This window comes from Pristiophorus japonicus, chromosome 5 (assembly GCF_044704955.1).
Source record: "Pristiophorus japonicus isolate sPriJap1 chromosome 5, sPriJap1.hap1, whole genome shotgun sequence".
NCBI lineage: Eukaryota > Metazoa > Chordata > Chondrichthyes > Pristiophoridae > Pristiophorus > Pristiophorus japonicus.
Window position 1 is genome coordinate 127,600,016 of NC_091981.1, and position 23,501 is coordinate 127,623,516.

General features: G+C 45.5%; 1 protein-coding gene across 8 annotated transcripts in view; it reads right to left on the minus strand.

The window, feature by feature from the left end:
- Nucleotides 1–23,501, minus strand: part of stk31 (serine/threonine kinase 31) — a 187,929-nt gene that overhangs the window by 43,174 nt on the left and 121,254 nt on the right. For 4 of the 8 annotated variants that reach the window (XM_070880935.1, XM_070880934.1, XM_070880940.1 and 1 more), the window contains 4 exons: nt 22,219–22,386; nt 21,851–21,976; nt 15,643–15,729; nt 7,760–7,909 (listed from right to left, as the gene is read on the minus strand). In XM_070880935.1, coding sequence (XP_070737036.1) covers nt 7,760–7,909; nt 15,643–15,729; nt 21,851–21,976; nt 22,219–22,386 — 531 coding nt within the window. The remainder of the gene's footprint in view (nt 1–7,759; nt 7,910–15,642; nt 15,730–21,850; nt 21,977–22,218; nt 22,387–23,501) is intronic. The other 4 variants (XM_070880941.1, XM_070880936.1, XM_070880938.1 and 1 more) reach the window with 3 other exon arrangements.

The window sequence follows — 23,501 nt, forward strand, 5'->3', positions numbered from 1 at the left end:
ATAACCCTGTACTCCCTTATCGCTCAAAAATCTGTCTATCTCCACCTTAAATATATTCAATGACCCAGCCTCCACAGCTCTCAGGCAGACAATTCCACAGATTTACAACCCTCAGAAGAAATTCCTCTTCATCTCAGTTTTAAATGGGCGGCCCCTTATTCTGAGACTCTGCCCCCTAGTTTTAGTTTCCCCTATGTGGAAGTATCCTCTCTGCATCCACCTTGTCGAGCCCCCTCATTATCTTATAATGTTTCGATAAGATCACACCTCATTCTTCTGAACTCCAATGAGTATAGTCCCAACTTACCTTCATAAGTCAACCCGCTCATCTCCAGAATCAACCTAGTGAACCTTCTCTGAACAGCCTCCAATGCAAGTATATTCTTCCTTAAATACGGAGACCAAAACTGTACACAGTACTCCAGGTGTGGCCGCACCAATACCCTATACAGTTGTAGCAGCACTTCTCTGCTTTTATACTCCATCCCCCTTGCAATAAAGACTAACATTCCATTTGCCTTCCTGATTACTTGCTGTACCTGCATACTAACTTTTTGTGTTTCATGCACAAGGACCCCCAGGTCTCTCTGTACTGCAGCACTTTGCAATGTTTCTCAATTTAAATTATAATTTGCTTTTCTATTATTTTTGCCAAAGTGGATAACCTCACATTTTCCCACATTATATTCCAACTGTCAATTTTTTGCCCACTCACTTAGCCTGTCTATATCCCGTTGCAGATTTCTTGTGTCCTCCTCACAAGTTGCTCTCTCAATCATCTTTGTACCATCTGCAAACTTGGCTACATTACACTCGGTCCCTTCATCCAAATAATTAATATAGATTATAAATGGTCGAGGCCCCAACACCAATCCCTGCGCACCCCACTAGTTACTGTTTGCCAACTGGAAAATGACCCATTTATTCCGACTCTCTGTTTCCTGTTAGTTAGCCAATCCTCTATCCATGCAAATATATTACCTCCAATCACGTGAACTTTTATCTTGCGCAATAACCTTTTATGTGGCAGCTGTAGAATGGGGGCAAAAGCAAAAGATAGAAAGAAGAAAAGTAAAAGTGGAGGGCAGAGAAACTCAAGGCAAAAATCAAAAAGGGCCATATTACGGCAAAGTGTGTTAAAAAGGCAAGCCTGAAGACTCTGTGCCTCAATGCGAGAAGTATTCGGAATAAGGTGGACAAATTAACTGCACAGGCAGCAATTAATGAATATGATATAATTGGCATCACGGAGACATGGCTCCAGGGTGACCAAGGCTGGGAACTCAACATCCAGGGGTATTCAACATTCAGGAAGGACAGACAGAAAGGAAAAGGAGATGGGGGTAGCGTTGCTGGTTAAAGAGGAAATTAACGCAATAGTAAGAAAGGACATTAACTTGAATGATGTGGAATCTGTATGGGTGGAGCTGTGGAATACCAAAGGGCAGAAAACGCTAGTGGGAGTTGTGTACAGACCACCCAACAGTAGTAGTGAGATTGGGGACAACATCAAACTGTATAGGGTATTGGTGCGGCAACACCTGGAGTACTGTGTACAGTTTTGGTCTCCGTATTTAAGGAAGAATATACTTGCATTGGATGCGTGCAATAAAGGTACAGCAGTTATCATGGGCGACTTTAATCTACAAAATAAATTGGGCTAACCAAACTGCTAGCAATACGGTAGAGGAGGATTTCCTGGAGTGTATTCGGGATGGTTTTCTAGACCAGTATTTCGAGGAACCAACTAGAGGGCTGGCCATCCTAGACTGGATGATGTGTAATGAGAAAGGACTAATTAGCAATCTTGTTGTGTGAGGCCCCTTGGGGAAGAGTGACCGTAATATGGTAGAATTCTTTATTAAGATGGAGAGTGACATAGTTAATTCAGAGACTAGGGTCCTGAACTTAAGGAAAGGTAAATTCGACGGTACGAGACGTAAATTAGCTAGAATAGACTGGTGAGTGATAGTTAAAGGGTTGATGGTGGATAGACAATGGCAAACATTTAAAGATCACATGGATGAACTTCCAACAATTGTACATCCCTGTCTGGAGTAAAAATAAATCAGGGAAGGTGGCTCAACCGTGGCTAACAAGGGAAATTAGGGATAGTGTTAAATCCAAGGAAGCGGCAGATAAATTGGCCAGAAAAAGCAGCAAACACGAGGACTGTGACACATTTAGAATTCAGCAGAGGAGGACAAAGGGGTTTAATCAGGAGGGGGGAAATAGAGTATGAGAGGAAGCTTGCTGGGGACATAAAAACTGACTGCAAAAGCTTCTATAGGTATGTGAAGAGAAAAAGATTAGTGAAGACAAACGTAGGTCCCTTGCAGTCAGATTCAGGTGAATTTATAATGGGGAACAAAGAAATGGCAGACCAGTTGAACAAATACATTGGTTCTGTCTTCACGAAGGAAGACACAAATAACCGTCCGGAGGTACTAGGGGACCAAGGGTCTAGTGAGAAGGAGGAACTGAAGGAAATCCTTATTAGGCAGGAAATTGTGTGAAGGAAATTCATGGGATTGAAGGCCGATAAATCCCCAGGGCCTGATAGTCTGCATCCCAAAGTACTTAAGGAAGTGGCCCTAGAAATATTGGATGCATTGGTGGTCATTTTCCAACAGTCTATCGAATCTGGATCAGTTTCTATGGACTGGAGGGTAGCTAATGTAACACCACTTTTTAAAAAAGGAGGGAGAGAGAAAACAGGGAATTACAGACCAGTTAGCCTGACATCAGTAGTGGGGAAAATGTTGGAATCAATTATTAAGGATGAAATAGCAGCGCATTTGGAAAGCAGTGACAGGATTGGTCCAAGTCAGCATGGATTTATGAAAAGGAAATCATGCTTGACAAAACTTCTGGAATTTTTTGAGGATGTAACTAGTAGAGTGGACAAGGGAGAACCAGTGGATGTGGTGTATTTAGACTTTCAAAAGGCTTTTGACAAGGTCCCACACAGGAGATTGGTGTGCAGAATTAAAGCACATGGTATTGGGGGTAATGTACTGACGTAGATAGAGAATTGGTTGGCAGACAGGAAGCAGAGAGTCGGGATAAACGGGTCCTTTTCAGAATGGCAGGCAGTGACTAGTGGGGTGTCGCAGGGCTCAGTGCTGGGACCCCAGCTATTTACAAGATACTTTAATAATTTAGATGAAGGAATTGAGTGTAATATCTCCAAGTTTGCAGATGACACTAAATTGGGTGGCGGTGTGAGCTGTGAGGCGGACGCTAAGAGGCTGCAGGGTGACTTGGACAGGTTAGGTGAGTGGGCAAATGCATGGCAGATGCAGTATAATGTGGATAAATGTGAGGTTATCCACTTTGGGGGCAAAAACACGAAGGCAGAATATTATCTGAATGCAGGCGGATTAGGAAAAGGGGAGGTGCAACGAGACCTGGGTGTCATGGTGCATTAGTGATTGAAAGTTGGCATGTAGGTACAGCAGGCGGTGAAGGTGGCAAATGGTATGTTGGCCTTCATAGCTAGGGGATTTGAGTATAGGAGCAGGGAGGCCTTACTACAGTTGTACAGGGCATTGGTGGGGCTTCACCTGGAATAGTGTGTTCAGTTTTGGTCTCCTAATCTGAGGAAGGACGTTCTTGCTATTGAGGGAGTGCAGGAAAGGTTCACCGGACTAATTCCCAGGATGACAGGACTGATATATGAGAGACTGGATCAACTGGGCCTGTATTCACTGGAGTTTAGAAGGATGAGAGGGGATCTCATAGAAACATATAAAATTCTGACAGGACTGGACAGGATAGATGCGGGTAGATTGTTCCCGATGTTGGGGAAGTCCAGAACAAGGGACGCAGTCTTAGGATAAGGGGTAGGCCATTTAGGACGAAGATGAGGAAAAACTTCTTCACTCAAAGAGTTGTTAACCTGTGGAACAAGCTAGATGGAATTCTTGAAAAAGCTTCTGAAATGTAAAGGTGATTGAAAGCACTATGGACAAGTATTTAAACATTGAAATCTTTGGTTAAAGGGATCAAGGGGTATGGAGAGAAAGCAGGAAAGGGGTACTGGGGTGAATGATCAGCCATGATCTTATTGAATGGTAGTGCAGGCTCAAAGGGCCGAATGGCCTGCCCATGCACCTATTTTCTATGTTTCTATGTTATCGAATGCCTTCTGGAAATCCAAATACACCACATCCGCTGGTTCCCCGTTATCCACCCTGCTCGTTACATCCTCAAAGAACTCCAGCAAATTTGTCAAACATGATTTCCCTTTCATAAAACCATGTTGACTATGCTTGATTGAATCATGCTTTTCCTAACCTCCTAACAATTCCTCACAAAGCACATGCAGCATCCAAACAGATTGAATGGAAGCGACTTGAGCATTCACACAGTATCACCTATTTTACTATGGTAGGCATATGTGCCACAACAGCAGAGAAACCCTTTCTGAACCCTTCCTATTTTCTTCTCTGCAGTCGAAGCACTCAGAAACAGGAGGGAGGAGCTGCGCACAGGCGGGGGACTACCCCAATTATTGGCACTAACTGATATCGAGGAACGGGTGATGTCCCTCATAGGTGTACCAGCTCGGACAGTTGCCGGGGGCGGTGCCGAGTCCGCTTCGGGCAGTGAGGGTATGTAAGTGGACAGAGTGACCAAGAGACTGCATTGAGATATATAATTAAGTGGCGACGGGCCTTCAAATTAACATGTGCAATGGCATCTTTTCCCCATCGCCCTGCCCTCTCCCCTGCTGCTAACCATATGTCTGTTGTTTTCTGCTTGCAGGTGACCAGCCACAAGCGCTACATCCTTCAAGGGAGCTATCTACATCTGGCCATGGAGAGACAATGAGGGAGGGGAAGAGTGTGTTCTGCCCGAGTCTCAGAGCCCACCAGTTTCTCCGTCTGGCCTCACTACATCTGGGGACTACGCCGATTTCCCGGGGTTTGAGTCGTCGGAGGCTCCTGGCCCCAGTCGCCTACAGCAACGCCGTACGGGAGGGGAATCTCGCAGGCCAGCTCTCCAGATGGTGAGTCGGCAAAGTCGGTCTGCTCAACGACGGGCAGACATGGAACTGGACCTGGTGGAAATCTCCAGAAAAATCACAGGAATGCACTGTGAGCTCATGGATGCATTGGGACGGATGCCAGAGAACATTGACAAGCTTACTGCGACTGTTGCAGAGGCAGCGTCACAGATTGTCAGTGTGACTCGGGAGTTCAGTGAGGCCATCATTGCCCACACCGAGGCTAGTGGCCTCAAGCAACGATAGTGGCGTTCCAGAGTCTGTGGCGCATGCCCTTTAACACGTCGCAGACTCGGGCGCATCGCAGGCACAAGCTATGGTTCAGCTTGGTCAAGTGATGCAATCAATGTCTGTTACCATACTCTCTGCGTTCTGCACTGTCCAATGGGGAAGGGATGGTACTGAAGCAGACCAGCAAATTGTGGAGACACATTGTGCTCTGGATGTTGAGGCCCAGTCCCATTGGAGAGTTAGTGGCTCCCAGGAAATGGAAGGTGCTGTCCTTCCTCAGGATGACAGCATTCCGCTCCCACCACTGACTCACCAACCATGCACCATACACAAGTGACACCCCAGCCACCAGTGACTGCTCTCGCCGATGATGCGGCGCAGCAGTCCGCAACCAGGCCAAGAGCATCCTCAGGCGCCGTCTGCATTGTCTGGCCCCCCAACACAGCAGCCCTCCAGCAGCCTTGCCTTAGGCACTGAGCCTCAATGAGGAGCAGCAGCAGGCATAGGTGGGGGTTGAAGGGAAGGCCGGCGGCTGGGGGGGGGGGGGGGGGAGAGCCATTAAGGGCTGGCACAAGTCAGTGCTTATGGATGTATATAGAATTTTAAAAATTGTAAATAGGTGTGTGACAACAATTGAATCATCTTGAATTGTCTTGCTGCAGGAAGCAGTTTTGTGTTTATTTACTTTTACTTTAACCATTGCATAGTTTTTTTTGTGGGGGGCGGGGCGGGGGGGAACATTGTTATTCATGTTTAGAAAAATGTTTGTTTGACCTTTGCAATTGGTGTCTTGTGTCTCATTGCAGAATTCAGTGTAGATTAGCCGGCATGGTGGCACAGATTAACAAGCCAACGCTGCAACCCCACCTTCCCCATTCAAGCAAACCGGTCAACGATGAGCCGCAGACGCAAGGCTTTTGCTGCGGCCACATCTCCACGCTGCCTCCCGTGGTTGTGGTGGCACGGCAATGGGTTCCTCGCCAGGCTACTCTTCCTCGTTCTTCTTCTCCTCCTCCTCCTCCTCCTCCTGAGGTGGTCCTGCAATCCCCACTGGCAATGCCTGCCCCCCCCACCATGATGTCTAGGTTGTGTAGCATGCAGCACACGACAATAAATTCAGAGACCTGTTCGGGGAGTATTGAAGGCTGCCTCCAGACTGGTCCAGGCATCGGAAGCGCTGCTTGAGCATGCTAATTGTTCGATGACGTTGCGGGTGGCTGCATGGCTCTCATTATCGCACTGCTCGGCTTCAGTGGCGGGGTTCCGGAGAGGGGTCATGAGCCAGGTGACCAGGCCTTATCCTTTGTCCCCAATCAACCAGCCCTTCCCTTGTCTTTGTCACTGAAACATTCATGAGACACTGCTCTCACACACGATGAAAGCATCATGTGTGCTCCCTGGATAGCGGGCATTCACTGTGAATATACACTGCGTGTGGTCGCAGACCAGCTGTATGTTTAGTGAGTGGTTTCCCTTTCGGTTTCTGAAGACCTCTGCGTTGTGTAATGGTGCTCGCAAGGCAACGTGTGTGCAATCAATGGCACCTTAAACCTTGGGGAAGCCTGCAAATTACCCTCTCATTCTGGCTGTCCCTGCTCATTGGGTACTTTATGAAGTACATTATGCATGCATGCATACAGTGCCCTTGTAACTTGGCGAATGCAGCAATGTGGCTGCATGAAAGGAGTCGGAAGCATAAAAGGCCATTGCCACAGTCACCTTGACTGGCAGCAGAGTCCTGTTGGCGCCGGTAAGTTGTTGGTCTGCCTGTAGGAGCTGGCATATCTTTGTCAGCACTTCTTTTCGGAAGTGTAGCCTTCTAACACACTGCACCTCAGAGATGTGGAGGTATGAGCGATGTTCCCTGTAAACCCGTGGGGGGGGGGGGGTAAGGCCTCTTTCCCCATACGTCTGCGACCTCTTCAAATCCATGGCCCCAAACACGGCTAAGAATGCTTCTTCCAGCTTGAAACTGCCTGCCAATAGCAACCAGCATGATAAGCTGGTGAACTAGTATTGCCCCCATTGAAATTTCTCACTGACCTTGTAATCAAAAAGTCATGGAACATAAAAGTGCCGTTTGCAACTTGTAGTCTCACAGAGCGTCCTGCACGCATCTGTAGCAATCACTGACAACTGCGATATAAGATCCTGCTGCCTCCATTTAAATGCCAGTAGTGCCTGCTGCACCCCGAGACCACCTGGTTTTTTCAGACGTTTCCTGGGGCTGTCGTTAAGTCGAAAGTTGCATCCGGGGCACTAACACAGCCTTGCATAACGATTGACGCCATATTTACGGTGAAAATGGAGGGCGGGGCGGTAAGGTTTTGCGCCAGAGCAAACCAATAGCTGAATCTTCCGGCCGAGGCACTAAACAGGCGCAAATTAGCCAAAGATCCAGCCCATAAGCTTTGTACTAAATCATAAAAACAAATAAATGCAGAGAAAAAGATAGCAGGTGGCAATCCTCTCATAAAATACACAATTGGAAACTTTGCACTACACCAAAATACTTACAGCAGTCTTGGTAAAATCAAAGTCTCCAACAATTCCACGTTCACGATTTACAGCAAACACATTGTGTGGATGGAGAGCGCCATGAACAATGTTTGAGTTGTGAAGTGTCTGCAGACCAACTGCCACGCCTTGCATCACGTTAATTATCTCCTTTAAACATAAATGTAGATGGAATACACTTTACTAAATAGATCTGTTTTACTATTTAAAGAGCTACACAAACTACTGAGGTCATTTTCTGAATTCATATCTGGAAATATGGTTGCACTCATTTAATTTTGGACAGAATACTATTGACATTCCACCCACAATTTTCCGATGCATGCTGCCGGAAGGTTTGGTTCTCTGCCAGTAGCTTGAACTCAGGAAACTAGTCGCACAGTTCACATCCAAGATAAATTGTGTTGGAGATTCTGAAATCTTATCACACACCAAGTAAAACTGAAGCCACATTATGCAGAACCCACTATCATGGATTATGAAAGTAAACTAGCACAAAATATAAAAACAGCTAGTATTTCTACAGGTACATAAAAAGGAAAAAAAGAGTGGCTAAAATAAATGTTAGTCCCTTAGCGGATGAGACTGGGGAATTAATAATGGGAAACAGGGAAATGGCAGAGACTTTGAACAAATATTTTGTATTGGTCTTCACGGTAGACCAATACTAAAAACATCCCGATAGTGAATAATCAAAGGGCTATAGGGAGGGAGGAACTAAAAGCAATCACTAAAGAAGTAGTACTCGGTAAAATAATGGGACGAAAAGTGGACAAGTCCCCTGGTCCTGATGGCTTGCATCCTAGGGTCTTAAAAGAAGTGGCTGGAGAGACAGTGGATACAATGGTTGTAATCTACCAAAATTCCCTGGATTCTGGGGAGGTCCCAGCGGATTGGAAAACCGCAAATGCAATGCCCCCATTTAAAAAAGGAGGCAGACAGAAAGCAGGAAACTATAGACTAGTTAGCCTAGCATCGTTGGGAAAATGTTGGAGTCCATTATTAAGGAAGCAGTAGCAGGACATTTGGAAAAGCATGATTCAGTCAAGATTAGTTAGCATGGTTTTATGAAAGGGAAATCATGTTTGACAAATTTGCTGGAGTTCTTTGAGCATGTAACGAGCAGGGTGGATAAGGGGGAAACCAGTGGATGTGGTATATTTGGATTTCCAGAAGGCATTCAATAAGGTACCACATAAAAGGTTACTGCACGATAAAAGTTCACGGTTGGGGGCAATATATTAGCATGGATAGAGGATTGGCTAACTAACAGAAAAGAGAGTTGGGATAAATGGGTCATTTTCCAGTTGGCAAACAGTAACTAGTGGGGAGCCGCAGGGATTAGTGCTGGGACCTCAACTATTTACAATCTATATTAATGACTTGGACGAAGGGACAGAGTGTAGTTTAGCTAAGTTTGCTGATGAGACAAAGATAGGTGGGAAAGCAAATTGTGAGGAGGACACAAAATCTGCAAGGGGATATAGACTGGCTAAGTGAGTGGGCAAAAATTTGGCAAATGTGGGAAAATGTGAGGTTATCCACTTTGTCAGAAAAAATAGAAAAGCAAATTATAATTTAAATGGAGAAAAATTACAAAGTACTGCAGTACAGAGGGACCTGGGGGTACTTGTGCATGAAACCCAAAAAGTTAGTATGCAAGTACAGCAAGTAATCAGGAAGGCAAATGGAATGTTGGTCCTTATTGCAAGGTTGGATAAAGTATAAAAGCAGAGAAGTCCTGCTACAACTGTACAGGGTAGTGGTGAGGCCACACTTAGAGTACTATGTTTTGTTTTGGTCCCCATATTTAAGGAAGGATATATTTGCATTGGAGGCAGTTCAGAGATGGTTCACTAGATTGATTCCGGAGTTGAGGGGGTTGACATGAAGATAGGTTGAGTAGATTTGGCCTGTACTTATTGGAGTTCAGAAGGATCAGAGGTGATCTTATCGAAACAGAAAAGAATATGAGGGGGCTCAATAAGATGGATGCAGAGAGACTATTTCCACATAGGGGAAACTAAAACTAGGGGGCAGAGTCTCAGAATAAGGGGCCGCCCATTGAAAACTGAGATGAGGAGGAATTTCTTCTCTGAGGGTTGTAAATCTGTGGAATTCTCTGCCCCAGAGAGCTGTGGAGGCTGAGTCATTGAATATATTTAAGGCGGAGAACGACAGATTTTTGAGCGATAAAGGAAAAAAGGGTTATGTGGCGTGGAGTCCATGATTAGATCAGCCATGATCGTATTAAATGGCGGAGCAGGCTCGAGGGGCGAAATGGCCTATTCATGCTCCTATTTCTTATGTTCTTATGACTAAGGAACAAGTTTTCCAAATAAATCTTTCATAATCTGCATCAAGCAGATCAGTTTTCAAAAAGATGTATAACAATTCCCAAGTGTTAACACTAGTTTTGACTTTCAGCACACTTCACTGGTCGACATCCTGGAGATACACATGTTGGGCATCTTGGGGAGTTAAAAGATTTACAGTCGAATGTCTTCGTGCCTTGAAGCAACAGATTTCCAATATAAACATGACGACTTTGAAGTGTTGTAAGGAGAAAACATGGCTTGTCTTCTATATGTAAAGTGCTTGTGTAAGGAAACAAAATGTTACTGTCAGGAAGACTTGTTTCGGGGAAGTAGTTTTCAAGTAAACAAACTACAACCGTTTGCATGAATATTTTCAAAGAGTTGGGAATAGATACATCATACAGTCTTATCTTTTTGTTTGATGTAGTCAAAATATGGTATATAAAGGATCATAGTTTTCAACGGTATGTCAGAGGGCTCGCAGGATACAGAAACCAAAAAAGCCACTATGTACAGTTAAGACCGATCACCTTTACTGTATATCAATAAAGTCTGTTCCGTATACTCCAATACAAAGTCTTGTGCTTACTCGAAATGTGATGCTGTGAACCAGAAGAAGGAGGTTGACTGCCAACACTCATCAGCAATGTTTGCTTAAATATATGACCTGCTATTTCAGCAATGTTGAGTCACCACATTCATTCAGCAATACAAGTGCCTATTGCAGTAATAATTCCACAACTCTTGCACACTTATCTATTTAATGTAGTTCCTCACCTAGAACACTGATTACAGCAGAATTTAGTGTACAGATTGAGGACAGAAAATATATGGTGGCAAAAACGAAGAGAAAAAAGCAAATGTTTGTGGTAAACAAATCATCTTTAGAGGATGGGTTCAGAAGTTAATTAAAATGCTCTCTGAAGCTCCAATAATGCTGACAATTATGGTTGATCTCTGAAGACAGCCAAGCCTTAAAAGTATTGAGTGCTTTGGTTTTGAATCAAATTCCCTTTGTCAAAACTTACATGACCACAAGATGTGAGTATCGAAATATGTTGTAAAATCACAGGATTTTATCGATCAGAAGAATATTTATCAATTTACTTACTAAAAGCTTCCACCATTGATTCTGGGAGTGTGTTCCAAGTTGGTGCAAAAACACTTCTCCTAACCCCCCCCATTTTTGTTCTTTTAATTTAAGGCCTCCAGTCACCAAATCATGACTGACGGAATTCATTTTTTTTCAACTTACCTCCTCAAAGTCCCCAAGTTTTGAACACCAATTTCTTTCGTCCCTCCTCACAACTGAAGGCTTTCATCCCTGGTATCATTCTAGTGAAACTCTTCAATACTTTTCCATGGTCTTAGCCTCCTTTGTAAAGTAAGATGACCAAAACCAGACACAATATTCTAACTCAAAAGTAAAATACCACTGATGCTGAAAATCTGAAATAAAAACATAAATGCTGGAAATACTCAGCAGGTCAGGCAGCATCTGTGGAGAGAGAAACAGAGTTAACGTTTCAGGTTGATGTAATTTAAACTCTCCTGCCTTCCATGCCAACAGAGACATTTCCTTTTGTTTTTTTCCTCCCCTCCCCCACCGCTCCCTTTCCCTGCCTCTGTACTTGCTTAAAACCCATTACATCTCTACCCTTTGCTAGTTCTGACGAAAGGTCAACAACCTGAAATGTTAACTGTGTTTCTCCCTCCACACATGCTGCCTGACCGGCTCAGCATTTCCAGCATTTTCTGTTTTTATTTTACAATATTCTAACTGTGACATAACCAATGATTTATATAGGCTTAGCATTACATCTTTGCTTTTATACTCCAAGCTTGGTTATAAAACCTACCATCCCATATGCCCAGTTAAGGCTTTACAAACTTGTCCTCCACTTCTAAAGATTCTAGACAATTTCCCAAGGCATTACACGCAAGGAGTCAAGACCAAGTGTAGTCTTCAGGTGAAGCGGGGTGAGAGGATGGGGATAATTGGACCAAGGTATGCAGATGTAACCTAGACCCATTTTAATGTCATACTTCATTTTATATAAGGTTTGGAGTTTATATTATGGCAATTTGGGAAGCAGAGAAATAGTAACTTGGAGCGTAGGAATTTCTCTCGAGTACAGCATGAGGAGTTGGGTAATGCAATAGTGAGGTGCTACCACCATTGGCAGGGGTGTAATTACGTGACAAGTTTACATAAGCAGTTTCTATTAAAAACATGAACAAAGTAATTTATAATGGAAAAGTTGACATGAAGTAAAGTTTTGTATATAAAGATGCAAGATTTTTTATATTATCATTTAGATATGAACCTGAACTCGTTAGTCTCACCTTTATTCTACTCCTTTTAAAGTTTTAACATTTCGTGTATATTTCCACTCATCCTTTCTCTTAAAATTCATTGGGCCCAAAATTCCACTTTGCCGTTTTTTGGCATTATTTCAGATTAACGGCCGTTTTTTTAGTCTGAAATAATGCCAAAAAAAGTCTGAAGTTTCGACAAAATTATTTTTCATTTTGGCGCAGCGCAGAAACACCTCTGGTTTTGACGGCGGAGCTAATTTTTTACGCCAAAAAAGTGAGGCCCATCCTGGGCGTGAGAGGAAGGAAATGTGGACTGAGGGCTGCTTTTACATAATTGTGTAGAGGGAGCTTTAATCTGTAGCTAACTCGTGCTGTACCTGCACTGGGAGTGTTTTGACGCTGAAATGTGAACTCCCCGTCCAAGCCGCTGGACTCTGCCGACGGCTCACAAATGGCCCGCCGCGGCTCCCCCCATCCCTAGCCAAATGGCCCGTCGCGGCCGCCCCCATCCCTGGCCAAATGGCCTGCCGCGGCCCCCCCCATCCCTGGCCAAATGGCCCGCCGCGGCTCCCCCCATCCCTAGCCAAATGGCCCGCCGCGGCCACCCCTATCCCTGGCCAAATGGCCCGCCGCGGCTCCCCCCATCCCTGGCCAAATGGCCTGCCGCAGCCGCCCCCATCCCTGGCCAAATGGCCTGCCGCGGCCCCCCCCCATCCCTAGCCAAATGGCCTGCCGCGGCCACCCCTATCCCTGGCCAAATGGCCTGCCGCGGCCGCCCCCATCCCTGGCTAAATGGCCCGCCGCGGCTCCCCCCATCCCTGGCCAAATGGCCTGCCGCAGCCGCCCCCATCCCTGGCCAAATGGCCTGCCGCGGCCCCCCCCATCCCTGGCCAAATGGCCCGCCGCGGCTCCCCCCATCCCTAGCCAAATGGCCCGCCGCGGCCACCCCTATCCCTGGCCAAATGGCCCGTCGCGGCCGCCCCTATCCCTGGCCAAATGGCCTGCCGCAGCCGCCCCCATCCCTGGCTAAATGGTCCGGAGTGTTTTTTCACAGTAAATATTAAGTCCTAAAAATAAAATAACTTTCTTTTATAATGAAGTAATTCAAAGATAAAATTGCATCATTACATTCAAGAGGAACATAATAAATACAGATCAACACAACAAATCAATCCTACGCCCCCGTTAACGCCGATTTCGATCAGACTCCGACTTACTAAGGTATGGTTTTAAGAAGTGGTCCTTAAAAAAAAAAAATCCTTATTGGCGAAACTCACAAAAACGGCATTATGGGTGAAGTTTGACCCCAAGTGAAACGGTACTTTAAAAAAATCGGACGTTATCTGTTGAGGACAGCGTTATACCATTGGCTAAACTTGCAAAATTAAATTAAGTTAGCTCCAAAAAAGTTAGCTCCAAACAAAATAGAGCTAAATGTGGTGAATTTTGAGCTCATTATCTCACACTACTGCACTTACTATTTAGATTGCTTTTGTTGTTAGTCCCTGCCTTTGTCTTTCTAGTTTAATTCCTCCTTTATTGTTGTACTTACCTTCTCTGTAAGGGAGTTGGTAGAAGTTCAGTTTAGATGAAGCAGTTTTTATTTTTATTTGTGCGAGACCTTGGCAAGACAGTATTTATTGCCCATCCCAAGTTGCTCTGAAGGCAGTAAGAGTCAACCACAAATTCCAAGCCTGGAGTCATATGTAGGCCAGACTGAGCAGGGGTGGCAGGTATTTTTCCCTTAAAAATATTGCTGCACTAGTTGGGTTTTTACAATATTCAAGCAGATGTTGCAGTCACTTTCTGGTGTTGGCCCACAAATTACCAGATTCGGAGTTCAATTTCACAATTGCTATACTGGGATTTGAACTTATGATCCAGTCCAGTACTAAATCCACTAAGCTAGTGTGCCAGAACATGTCCCCATGTCCTAGGAATCTAAAAGCTTCCATTCTACACCATATTTCTATTCACAAGTTGATATATCTAGGCTTAGAAAATGTTTAGGCGCTATGTAACCTCCTGAATCCCCAAAATGGCAGACAACCGCCAGTCTTCCAATCCCGCAGGCTTGAGCTGATAAGTGGCAAGTAACAACTTGTATTTATATAGCGCCTTTAATGTTGTGAAATGTTCACAGGAAAATTTGACACCAGCTGCATAAGTAGAAATTAGCGCAGGTGAACAAAAGCTTGGTCAAAGAGGCAGGTTTTAAGGAGCGCCTTGAAGGAGGAAAGAGAGGTAGAGAGGCAGAGGTTTAGGCAGGGAGTTCCAGAACTTGGGGCCTAGGCAACAGAAGGCACAGCCACCGAGGGTTCAGTGATTATAATCAGGGATGCTCAAGAGGGTAGAATTAGAAGATCGCAGACATCTCGGGGGGGGGGTTGTCGTGCTGGAGGAGATGAGAGATAGGGATGCCACACAAAAGCCAATCCATCTCCAACAACAGAGGGACTAGACAACTCTTCTTGACGTTCAATGCCATTACCACCACCGAATTCCATCATAAAATTCCTGGATGGGCTCATCATTGATCAAAAACTCAACTGGATTAGCCACATAAATGTCGGAGGTACTAGAGCATGGTGGAAGCTGGGTATTCTGCGCCGAAAGGCTCAACTTCTGCTTCGTAAAGTCTACCACCTACAAAACATAAATCAGGAGTGTGGTGGAATACTCTTCATTAGTATCAATCTTGTGGCCCTCCCTTGTACCATTTCCAAAGCCTCGATATCCTCCAAAATGGGAGTTGATGCGGTATGACTTTAACATGGGAAGGGACTGAATTAAATATCCAATTTTAGTATGGGAGGGGCTGAATTAAAGGCCAAATTTTCCAAGTGCCCATCGTAAATAGAGACTATTCTCCTGCACAACTTTGCGATCCACAGAAGGGGTGTAATGTGAAATGTCTGCCATGTGAATGTTAATTGAACTGGGTTTGAAGCTCCGGTTGATCAACAACTGGACATAAAGACAAGATTGCAATTATATCATGAAAGACCGAGTGGACATTTTCTGAACACCACAAGAGACCTACAAGGTGGTGGAGAACCAAATGCAAATCTTACAATGCAATGACATGACATGCTGCAAGAGATTTTGGAGTTAAAGTTTAATGGAATCCTATTTTTAGTTCATTGGCTATCGAATATGTATGAAACTTTGAACTATTGTAAATGAAGCTTTAAACTCTTTTGCTTTACTCTAGGTATCAAGATCAGATCAATAAATAAAACTCACCGCTGAGATTAGAGGATTGGTGGCCTGCACAGTTTTCAAACACCATCCTGGATAAAAAGGAACCATGACATATGCCACTGGTTCAGACTAGAGAAAAAATATAGAATGTGGACACAACAATTTCAGTCAACAAAATCTTTACTCAGATTTAGCATCAGTTTATCTTTACAGATTTACTATTACTGAATGCACTATAACAATCCTACTAAGCTACAAGCTTATTAACATAAAATACACAGCAGGTCCATCAGCATCTGAAAAGGTAGATTAACTTTTAGGGTGGTACCCTTTGTCAAAACAGGTTCTGAATATTAGTAGAGTCCCATTGGAACATTAAGTTATATTTTCCCTTTTCAGATATTGCTAGACCTGCTGTGTATTTCCAGTATTTTTAGTATATATTTTTGATTTCCAGCATTTACAGTTGGCAGCGTCTGTGACTTTGACCGTGGTGCATTTTCACTCCGCGTCCTATTTGCAGCCTTTGACATGGTTGGCCACATCATTCTCCTCCAAAGCCGTTCCTCCGCACTTTAGTTCAATGGAACTACCCTCGATTGGTTCCACTCTTATCCATGAAATCATCAACAGAGGACCTCCAGCAATGGTTTCTCTTCCAGCCTCTGCACCTTTACCCTGGAGTCCTCCAAGGATCAATCCTTTGCGTCCTCTTCTTCCTAACACAGTCCCTTGACAAAATTATCTGAAGACGTGGAGTCAAATTCCACATATTCGCTCATGACAGCCAGCTCTATTCTCCACCACCTTTCTCGACCCGTACACTGCCGCTGTGTTGAGACTGCTGATCCGACATCCAAATCTTAGGTGAGCCATCATTTCCTCCAGTTAATCATTGGGGAAAACTAAGCCATCATCTTCGGCCCCCACCACAAACTCGGTACCCTCACCACTAATTCCTTTCCCCTCCCCGGCCATTGGTTGAACAGGATTGTTTATAACCTCAACATCGTTAGCTGATCTTCAGACCCCATATCATCATCACAAAAATCCCCTATTTCCACCTCGATAACATAACCTGCCTCCACTCATCTGCTGCTGAAACCCTCGTCCATGCTTTTTTTTTTAAACTCCAGATTTAACTATTTGAGTGTTCTCCTGACCGGTCTCCAATCTGCTACACTCTAAAATTCAGCTCATCCAAAGCTCTGATATCTGTATCATACCCTGCACCAAGTCCTGCTCACCAGTCATGTCTATTCTTGCCAACCTACACTGGTTCCCTATCACCTCCAATTTAAAATTCTCATCCTCCTATTTAAATACCTTCATGGCTTTCACCCTCCTCATCTGTAACCTTCAGTCCAACAACTCCCCCACAACTCGATTCCTCTGATTCTGACCTCTTGTGCAACCATTCCTTCCTTCGGCAGATGTATGTTCATCTGCCTAGGCCCACACTCAAATTCTCTCCACCTTCCTCTCCTCTTTTAAGACCCACCTTAAACCCACCTCTTCAAACAAGATTTTGGTGACCACTTTTAATATTCCCATGCTTTGTCTCGGCATCCATTTTTGTCTGATTACGGCAAAAGTTAAGCACCGTGGCGCCTTTTTCCACTTTAATGGCACTATAGAAATGCAAGTTGTTGTTGCTGTTTTTGTTGTGTATCTATAAAGCATGCACTCCCATGTTCCGCCATCAGGGAGTGCATCCCCTGAAGTCCCAAGGGATCCCAGCATCCCTTGGGAGCTCTGTATATAAGCCAGCCCCTAAGGCCTGTTCCTCACTCTAGAGTGTCTTATTAAAGACTGAGGTCACTGTTACTTTAACCTCCCTGTGTGCAGTCTCATCTGTGTTAGGAACACAATAACTGGTGAAGATGTATATGAATCCAACGCAAGGATGCAGCAAACTGTGGGCATCCTGGAGAAGTTCTCGGAAGGTGAGGATTGGGAAGCCGATGTCGAACGGCTAGACCAGTACTTTGTAGCCAACGAGCTGGACGGAAAAGGAAGCGCTGCAAAAAGGAGAGCGGTCTTCCTCACAGTCTGCGGGGCACCGACCTACAGCCTCATGAAGAATCTTCTGGCTCCGGTGAAACCCACAGATAAGTCGTATGAGAAGCTGTGTAGACTGGTTCAGGAGCATCTTAGCCCGAGGGAGAGCGTGGTGATGGCAAGGTATCGGTTCTACACATGTCAGCGATCTGAAGGTCAGGAAGTGGCGAGCTACGTCGCCGAGCTAAGGCGACTTGCAGGTCAATGTGAGTTTGATGGCTACCTGGAGCAATTGCTCAGAGACTAGTTTGGACTGGGCATTGGCCACGAGACCATCCTACGAAAACTTTTGACTGTAGAGACACCGACCCTCAGCAAGGCCATTGTGAAAGCATAGGCGTTTATGACCACCAGTGATAACGCCAAAGCTCTCAGCACACAAGTGCTAGCAATGTTCATAAATTAACTGGAACTGTGTTTGCGAGCAGAAATGTACAGGGCAAAAACCACGAGTCTGCAACTGCCACCAGGCCTCAGGTGACCCAGATGACTGAGTCCGCTACAAAGGATGAATGCAAGACAATTCACACCTTATTGGCGTTGTGGAGGCTTCCATTCAGCCTCTTCATGCCGCTTCAAAGGGTATGTTTGCAAGAGCTGTGGAACAATAGTGCACATCCAACGAGCTGCAAGCTCCACAAAATCTGCTAACCACCACGTGGCAGAGGAAGATCGGTCCATGGTGGATCAAAGCAATTTCGAGCCCGAGAGGGAGGAGGCAGATGCTGAAGTACACGGAGTGCACACATTTAACGAAATGTCCACCTATAATGCTAAATGTAAAATTGAATGGCTTACCCGTAGCCATGGAACTGGACACTGGCGCTAGCCAATCCATCATGAGTAAAAAGATGTTTGAGAGACTGTGGTGCAACACGACCAGCCCTGAGCCCCATCCACACGAAACTGAGAATGTACACCAGAGCTTATCACTGTCCTGGGCAGCGCCATGGTCAAGGTCACCTACGAGGGCACGGTGCACGAACTGCCACTCTGGATTGTCCCGGGCGATGGCCCCACACTGCTTGGAAGGAGCTGGCTGGGCAAAATCCGCTGGAACTGGGATGACATCCGAGCGCTATCACATGTCGATGAGGCCTCATGTACCCAGGTTCTGAACAAATTTCCTTCTCTTTTTGAGCCAGGCATTGGAAACTTTTCCGGGGCGAAGGTGCAGATCGACTAGGTCCCAGAGGCATGACCCATTCACCACATGGCGCGAGTGGTACCTCACATGATGAGGGAGAGAGAGTGGAAATCGAGCTGGATAGGCTGCAACGTGAGGGCATCATCTGCCCAGTGGAATTCAGCGATTGGCCAGCCAGATTGTTCCAGTACTCAAAAGTGATGGCACGGTTAGGATTTGCAGCGATTATAAAGTAACTATTATTCGTTTCTCGCTACAGGACCAATACCCGCTACCTAAGGCAGACGACCTAGTTGCGACGCTGGCAGGAGGCAAGAACTTCACCAAGCTCGACCTGACTTCGGCCTACATGACGCAGGAGCTGGAGGAGTCTTCGAAGGGCCTCATGTGCATCAACACGCACAAGGGACTGTTCATCTACAACTGATGCCAGTTTGGAATTCGGTCGGCTGCAGCGATCTTCCAGACAAACATGGAGAGCCTACTCAAGTCAGTACCACAAGTCAGGACGACATATTGGTCACGGGTCGGGTCACCGTCGAGCACCTACAAAACCTGGAGGAGGTCCTCCAGCGACTGGATCGCAGAGGGCTGCAGCTGAAGAGGTCGAAATGCGTCTTCATGGCACTAGAAGTGGAGTTTTTGGGGAGAAAGATCGCGGCGGACGGCATTCGGCCCACAGACGCCAAGATGGAGGCGATCAGGAACGCGCCCAGGCCACAGAACGTCATGGAGCTGCAGTCGTTCCTGGGACTCCTCAACTATTTTGGTAACTTCCTACCGGGGTTAAGCACCCTCTTAGAGCCCCTATATGTGTTATTGCGTAAAGGTGAGAACTGGGTATGGGGAAAAAAAACAAGTAATTGCTTTTGAGAAAGCCAGAAACATTTTATGTTCCAACAGGCTGCTTGTATTGTATAACCCATGTAAAGGACTTGTGCTAGCATGTGACACATCGTCGTACGGAGTCGGGTGTGTATTACAACAAGCTAACATTGCAGGGAAGTTGCAACCTGTCGCCTATGCCTCCAGGAGCTTGTCTAAGGTCGAGAGGGCCTACAGCATGATTGAGAAAGAGGCATTAGCGTGTGTATTTGGGGTAAAGAGAATGCATCATTACCTGTTTGGCCTCAAATTTGAGCTGGAAACCAATCACAAGCCCCTCATATCCCCGTTTGCTGAAAACAAGGGGATAAATACTAATGCTTCAGCCCGCATACAAAGGTGGGCACCCGCGCTAACTATACCATCTGCCACAGGCCAGGCACTGAGAACTGTGCGGATGCTCTCAGTCGGCTAACATTGCCCACCACGGGGGTGGAAATGGTGCAGCCTGCAAACTTGTTGATGGTCATGGAAGCGTTGAAAATGATAAATCATCTGTCATGGCCTGCCAAATTAGGACTTGGACCAGCCAAGATCTTCTGCTGTCCCTAGTAAAAAAACTGTGTACTGCATGGGAGCTGAGCCAGCATCCCCATTGAAATGCAAGAGCTAATCAAGCCGTTCCAGCGGCAAAAGGACGAGCTGTCCATTCAGGCAGACTGCCTGTTGTGGGGTAACCACGTTGTGCTACCCAAAAAGGGCAGCAAGACGTTCATCTTTGATCGCCACAGCACACACCCGGATATAGTAATGATGAAAGCGATAGCCAGATCCCACGTGTGGTGGCCCGGTATCGACTCTGACTTAAGAGTCCTGTGTAAGGCAATGCAGCGTGTGTGCTCAGTTGAGCAACGCGCCCAGAGAGGCACCACTAAGTTTGTGGTCCTGGCCCTCCAGACCATGGTCAAGGATCCATGTTGACTATGCGAACCCGTTTCTCGGTAAAATGTTCCTGGTGGTGGTGGATGCTTTTTCAAAATGGATTTAATGTGAAATAATGTCGGGAAGCACCGCCACCACTGAAAGCCTGAGGGCCACGTTTGCCACCTACGGCTTGCCGAACATACTGGTCAGTGACAACGGGCCATGTTTCACCAGTGCCAAATTTAAAGAATTCATGACCCGCAATGGGATCAAACATGTCACCTCGGCCCAGTTTAAACCAGCCTCCAATGGGCAGGCAGAGGGGGCAGTACAAACAATCAAACAGAGCCTTAAACGAGTCACATAAGGCTCACTCCAAACCCGCCTGTCCCGAGTACTGCTCAACTACCGCTCGAGACCCCACTCGCTCACAGGGGTGCCCCCGGCTGAGCTGCTCATGAAAAGGACACTTAAAACTAGACTCTCGCTGGTTCACCCCAACCTGCATCATCAGGTAGAGAGCAGGCAGCAGCAACAAAATGTAAACGATGGTCGCACCACTGTGTCACGGGAAATTGATCTGAATGACCCTGTGTATGTGCTAAATTATGGACATGGTCCCAAGTGGATCGCGGGCACGGTGATAGCTAAAGAAGGGAGTAGGGTGTTTGTAGTCAAAATAGACAATGGGCAAATTTGCAGAAAGCACCTGGACCAAACGAGGCTGCGGTTCAGACTGTCCTGAACAACCCACAGCAGACACCACTTTTTTCGAGCCCACAACACACACCCAAAGGCTCAACGACACCACCCCAGACCAGGAAATCGAACCCATCACGCCCAACAGCACAGCAACGCCAGGCTCACCCAGCAGTCCTACAGGGCCAACATGCCAGCCCAGCGAGGGCACAGCCAACACACCAGAACAGACATTTGTACCGAGGCGGTCCACCAGGGAAAGAAAGGCTCCCGACCGCTTCACCTTGTAAATAGTTTCCACTTTGACTTGGGGGTGGGGGGCGAGGGACGGGAAGAGATATGTATCTGTAAAGCATGCACTCCCATGTTCCGCCACCAGGGAGTGCATCCCCTGAAGTCCCAAGGGATCCCAGCATCCCTTGGGAGCACTGTATATAAGCCGGCCCCCAAGGCCTGTTCCTCACTCTGGAGTGTCTTATTAAAGACTGAGGTCATTGTTACTTTAACCTCCCTGTGTGCAGTCTCATCTGTGTTAGGAACACAGTAGTTTTTATCTCTACTAGTTTATTATATTGTATTTTTTTTTAAACCTACCTTGCAAGCAAACAGGTACAGAATAGGCAGGAGTCCAGATTCTTCCTTCAATACAGACCAAGCTTGGTGATATTTAGCAGCTCTTTCTATCATTTTGGCTTCTGTGTCAATATCTACAGAATAGCCCTATTAAAAGAATACATCACTTTTGTCAGAGAACACACAAGAAAAAACACTGAAGTGCAGTCCACAGCAACAGAAGAACAGGAGTTAAAGTTGTCCCCAAGCTATTTATGAATTCAGAAGTCATATGGAGAGGGAGTGAGGGAGGGATGGAGGAGGAGGAGGAATGAATATTTTAATGCAAGTTTTAAAGAGAATTATTAAAAAAAAAACACCTTTAGGATTCTATCTGCAACAAATATTACCTTCAAAAGGATTCTCTGGGATTTAACTTCAGAGCACACCAATGGTCGCTTGTTGCTCAGTTCTCTCATAGGTTCTGGATCAAACAAATCACGCTCTAGGCTGTTAGTGAGTAGTCCAGCAGATTGCTGAAAAAAATATAAGGGCAACACCAGAACATGTTGACGACTCTATGAAAAAGATACCATCTATGTTAGTGTGAGGGCAGGAAAAACCTTCAAACCCATCCGCAAAGTGTGGCCACATTTTACACTCTATCAGCAGAATTTTCAGTCTATAGCTTCAATGCAGTTATTTATAATCAAATTTCCCATCATTCTTCCAATTTTAGAACAGCTCGTTAGGAATTACAAGTTATATACTCCAGGAACACATTAAAAACATATTGAATTAGCAGGTGCACAATAGTCTGAGATTATGCAAACAGCTATTCATGTGTTCGGCGGAGAGTTCATCTTCAGGTTTGTTAAGTGTACAAAAACTTAAAATATAGAAAACATCCTTAGGACCCTCATACACACACAGTTCAGGCCATTGACGCACATGCGCTTTTTCATTCAATTTGCTCACTTTCCCACTTCCCAAAAAAAGAGCTACTACACCCTAGGTCAGCCATTGGGTGCCCGGCACATTAAGTACTTAAGTATCATGCAATCGCAGCACTTTAGTACTAAAGGGCTCAATTTTCCCCAAGCCAGTTTTCTGGCGTATTGACAGAGTTACGCCCAATTTTCTAGGCCAGAAATATTTTAACCAAAGTTTCCCCGATGTTTAATTCGAATTTAGCACTGCACAGCATGTCCAGTCGCCTTGGGGGGGGGGTGGAGCTTGCTGTCTGTGCCGAAAAACTAAGCCGCATCTTCTGCTCATATATGGAAAAAAAAGTTACTTTTTTTTCATCGTTCCAATGGATGCGCATGCTCAGTACAGCTCGGATTTGGCAATCGGCCATTTTTAAAGAGCCAGTTATGTGTGTGAGAACATAGAGTGCTGTGTGAGAGCATTGGAAAAATCGCAGCTACAGCAGTACAAGATGTAACTCAGTGCAAGGACCATGAATTTCTTACAGGAAGAAGTGGAGACACTAGTTACTGTGATTGAGAAAAGATGGCAGGAGCTGAACACCAACAGAGGTCATATAAAAGTTCCATCCAAAGAAATGAAGAAACGCTGGAACCAAGTTGCAGAAGATTACTGCGCGATGGTGACCACCACGAGATCTGGAGGTCAGTGTAAAAAGTGGCAGAACCTTGGGCAAGTAGTTAGTGTAAGTAATATTTTCATT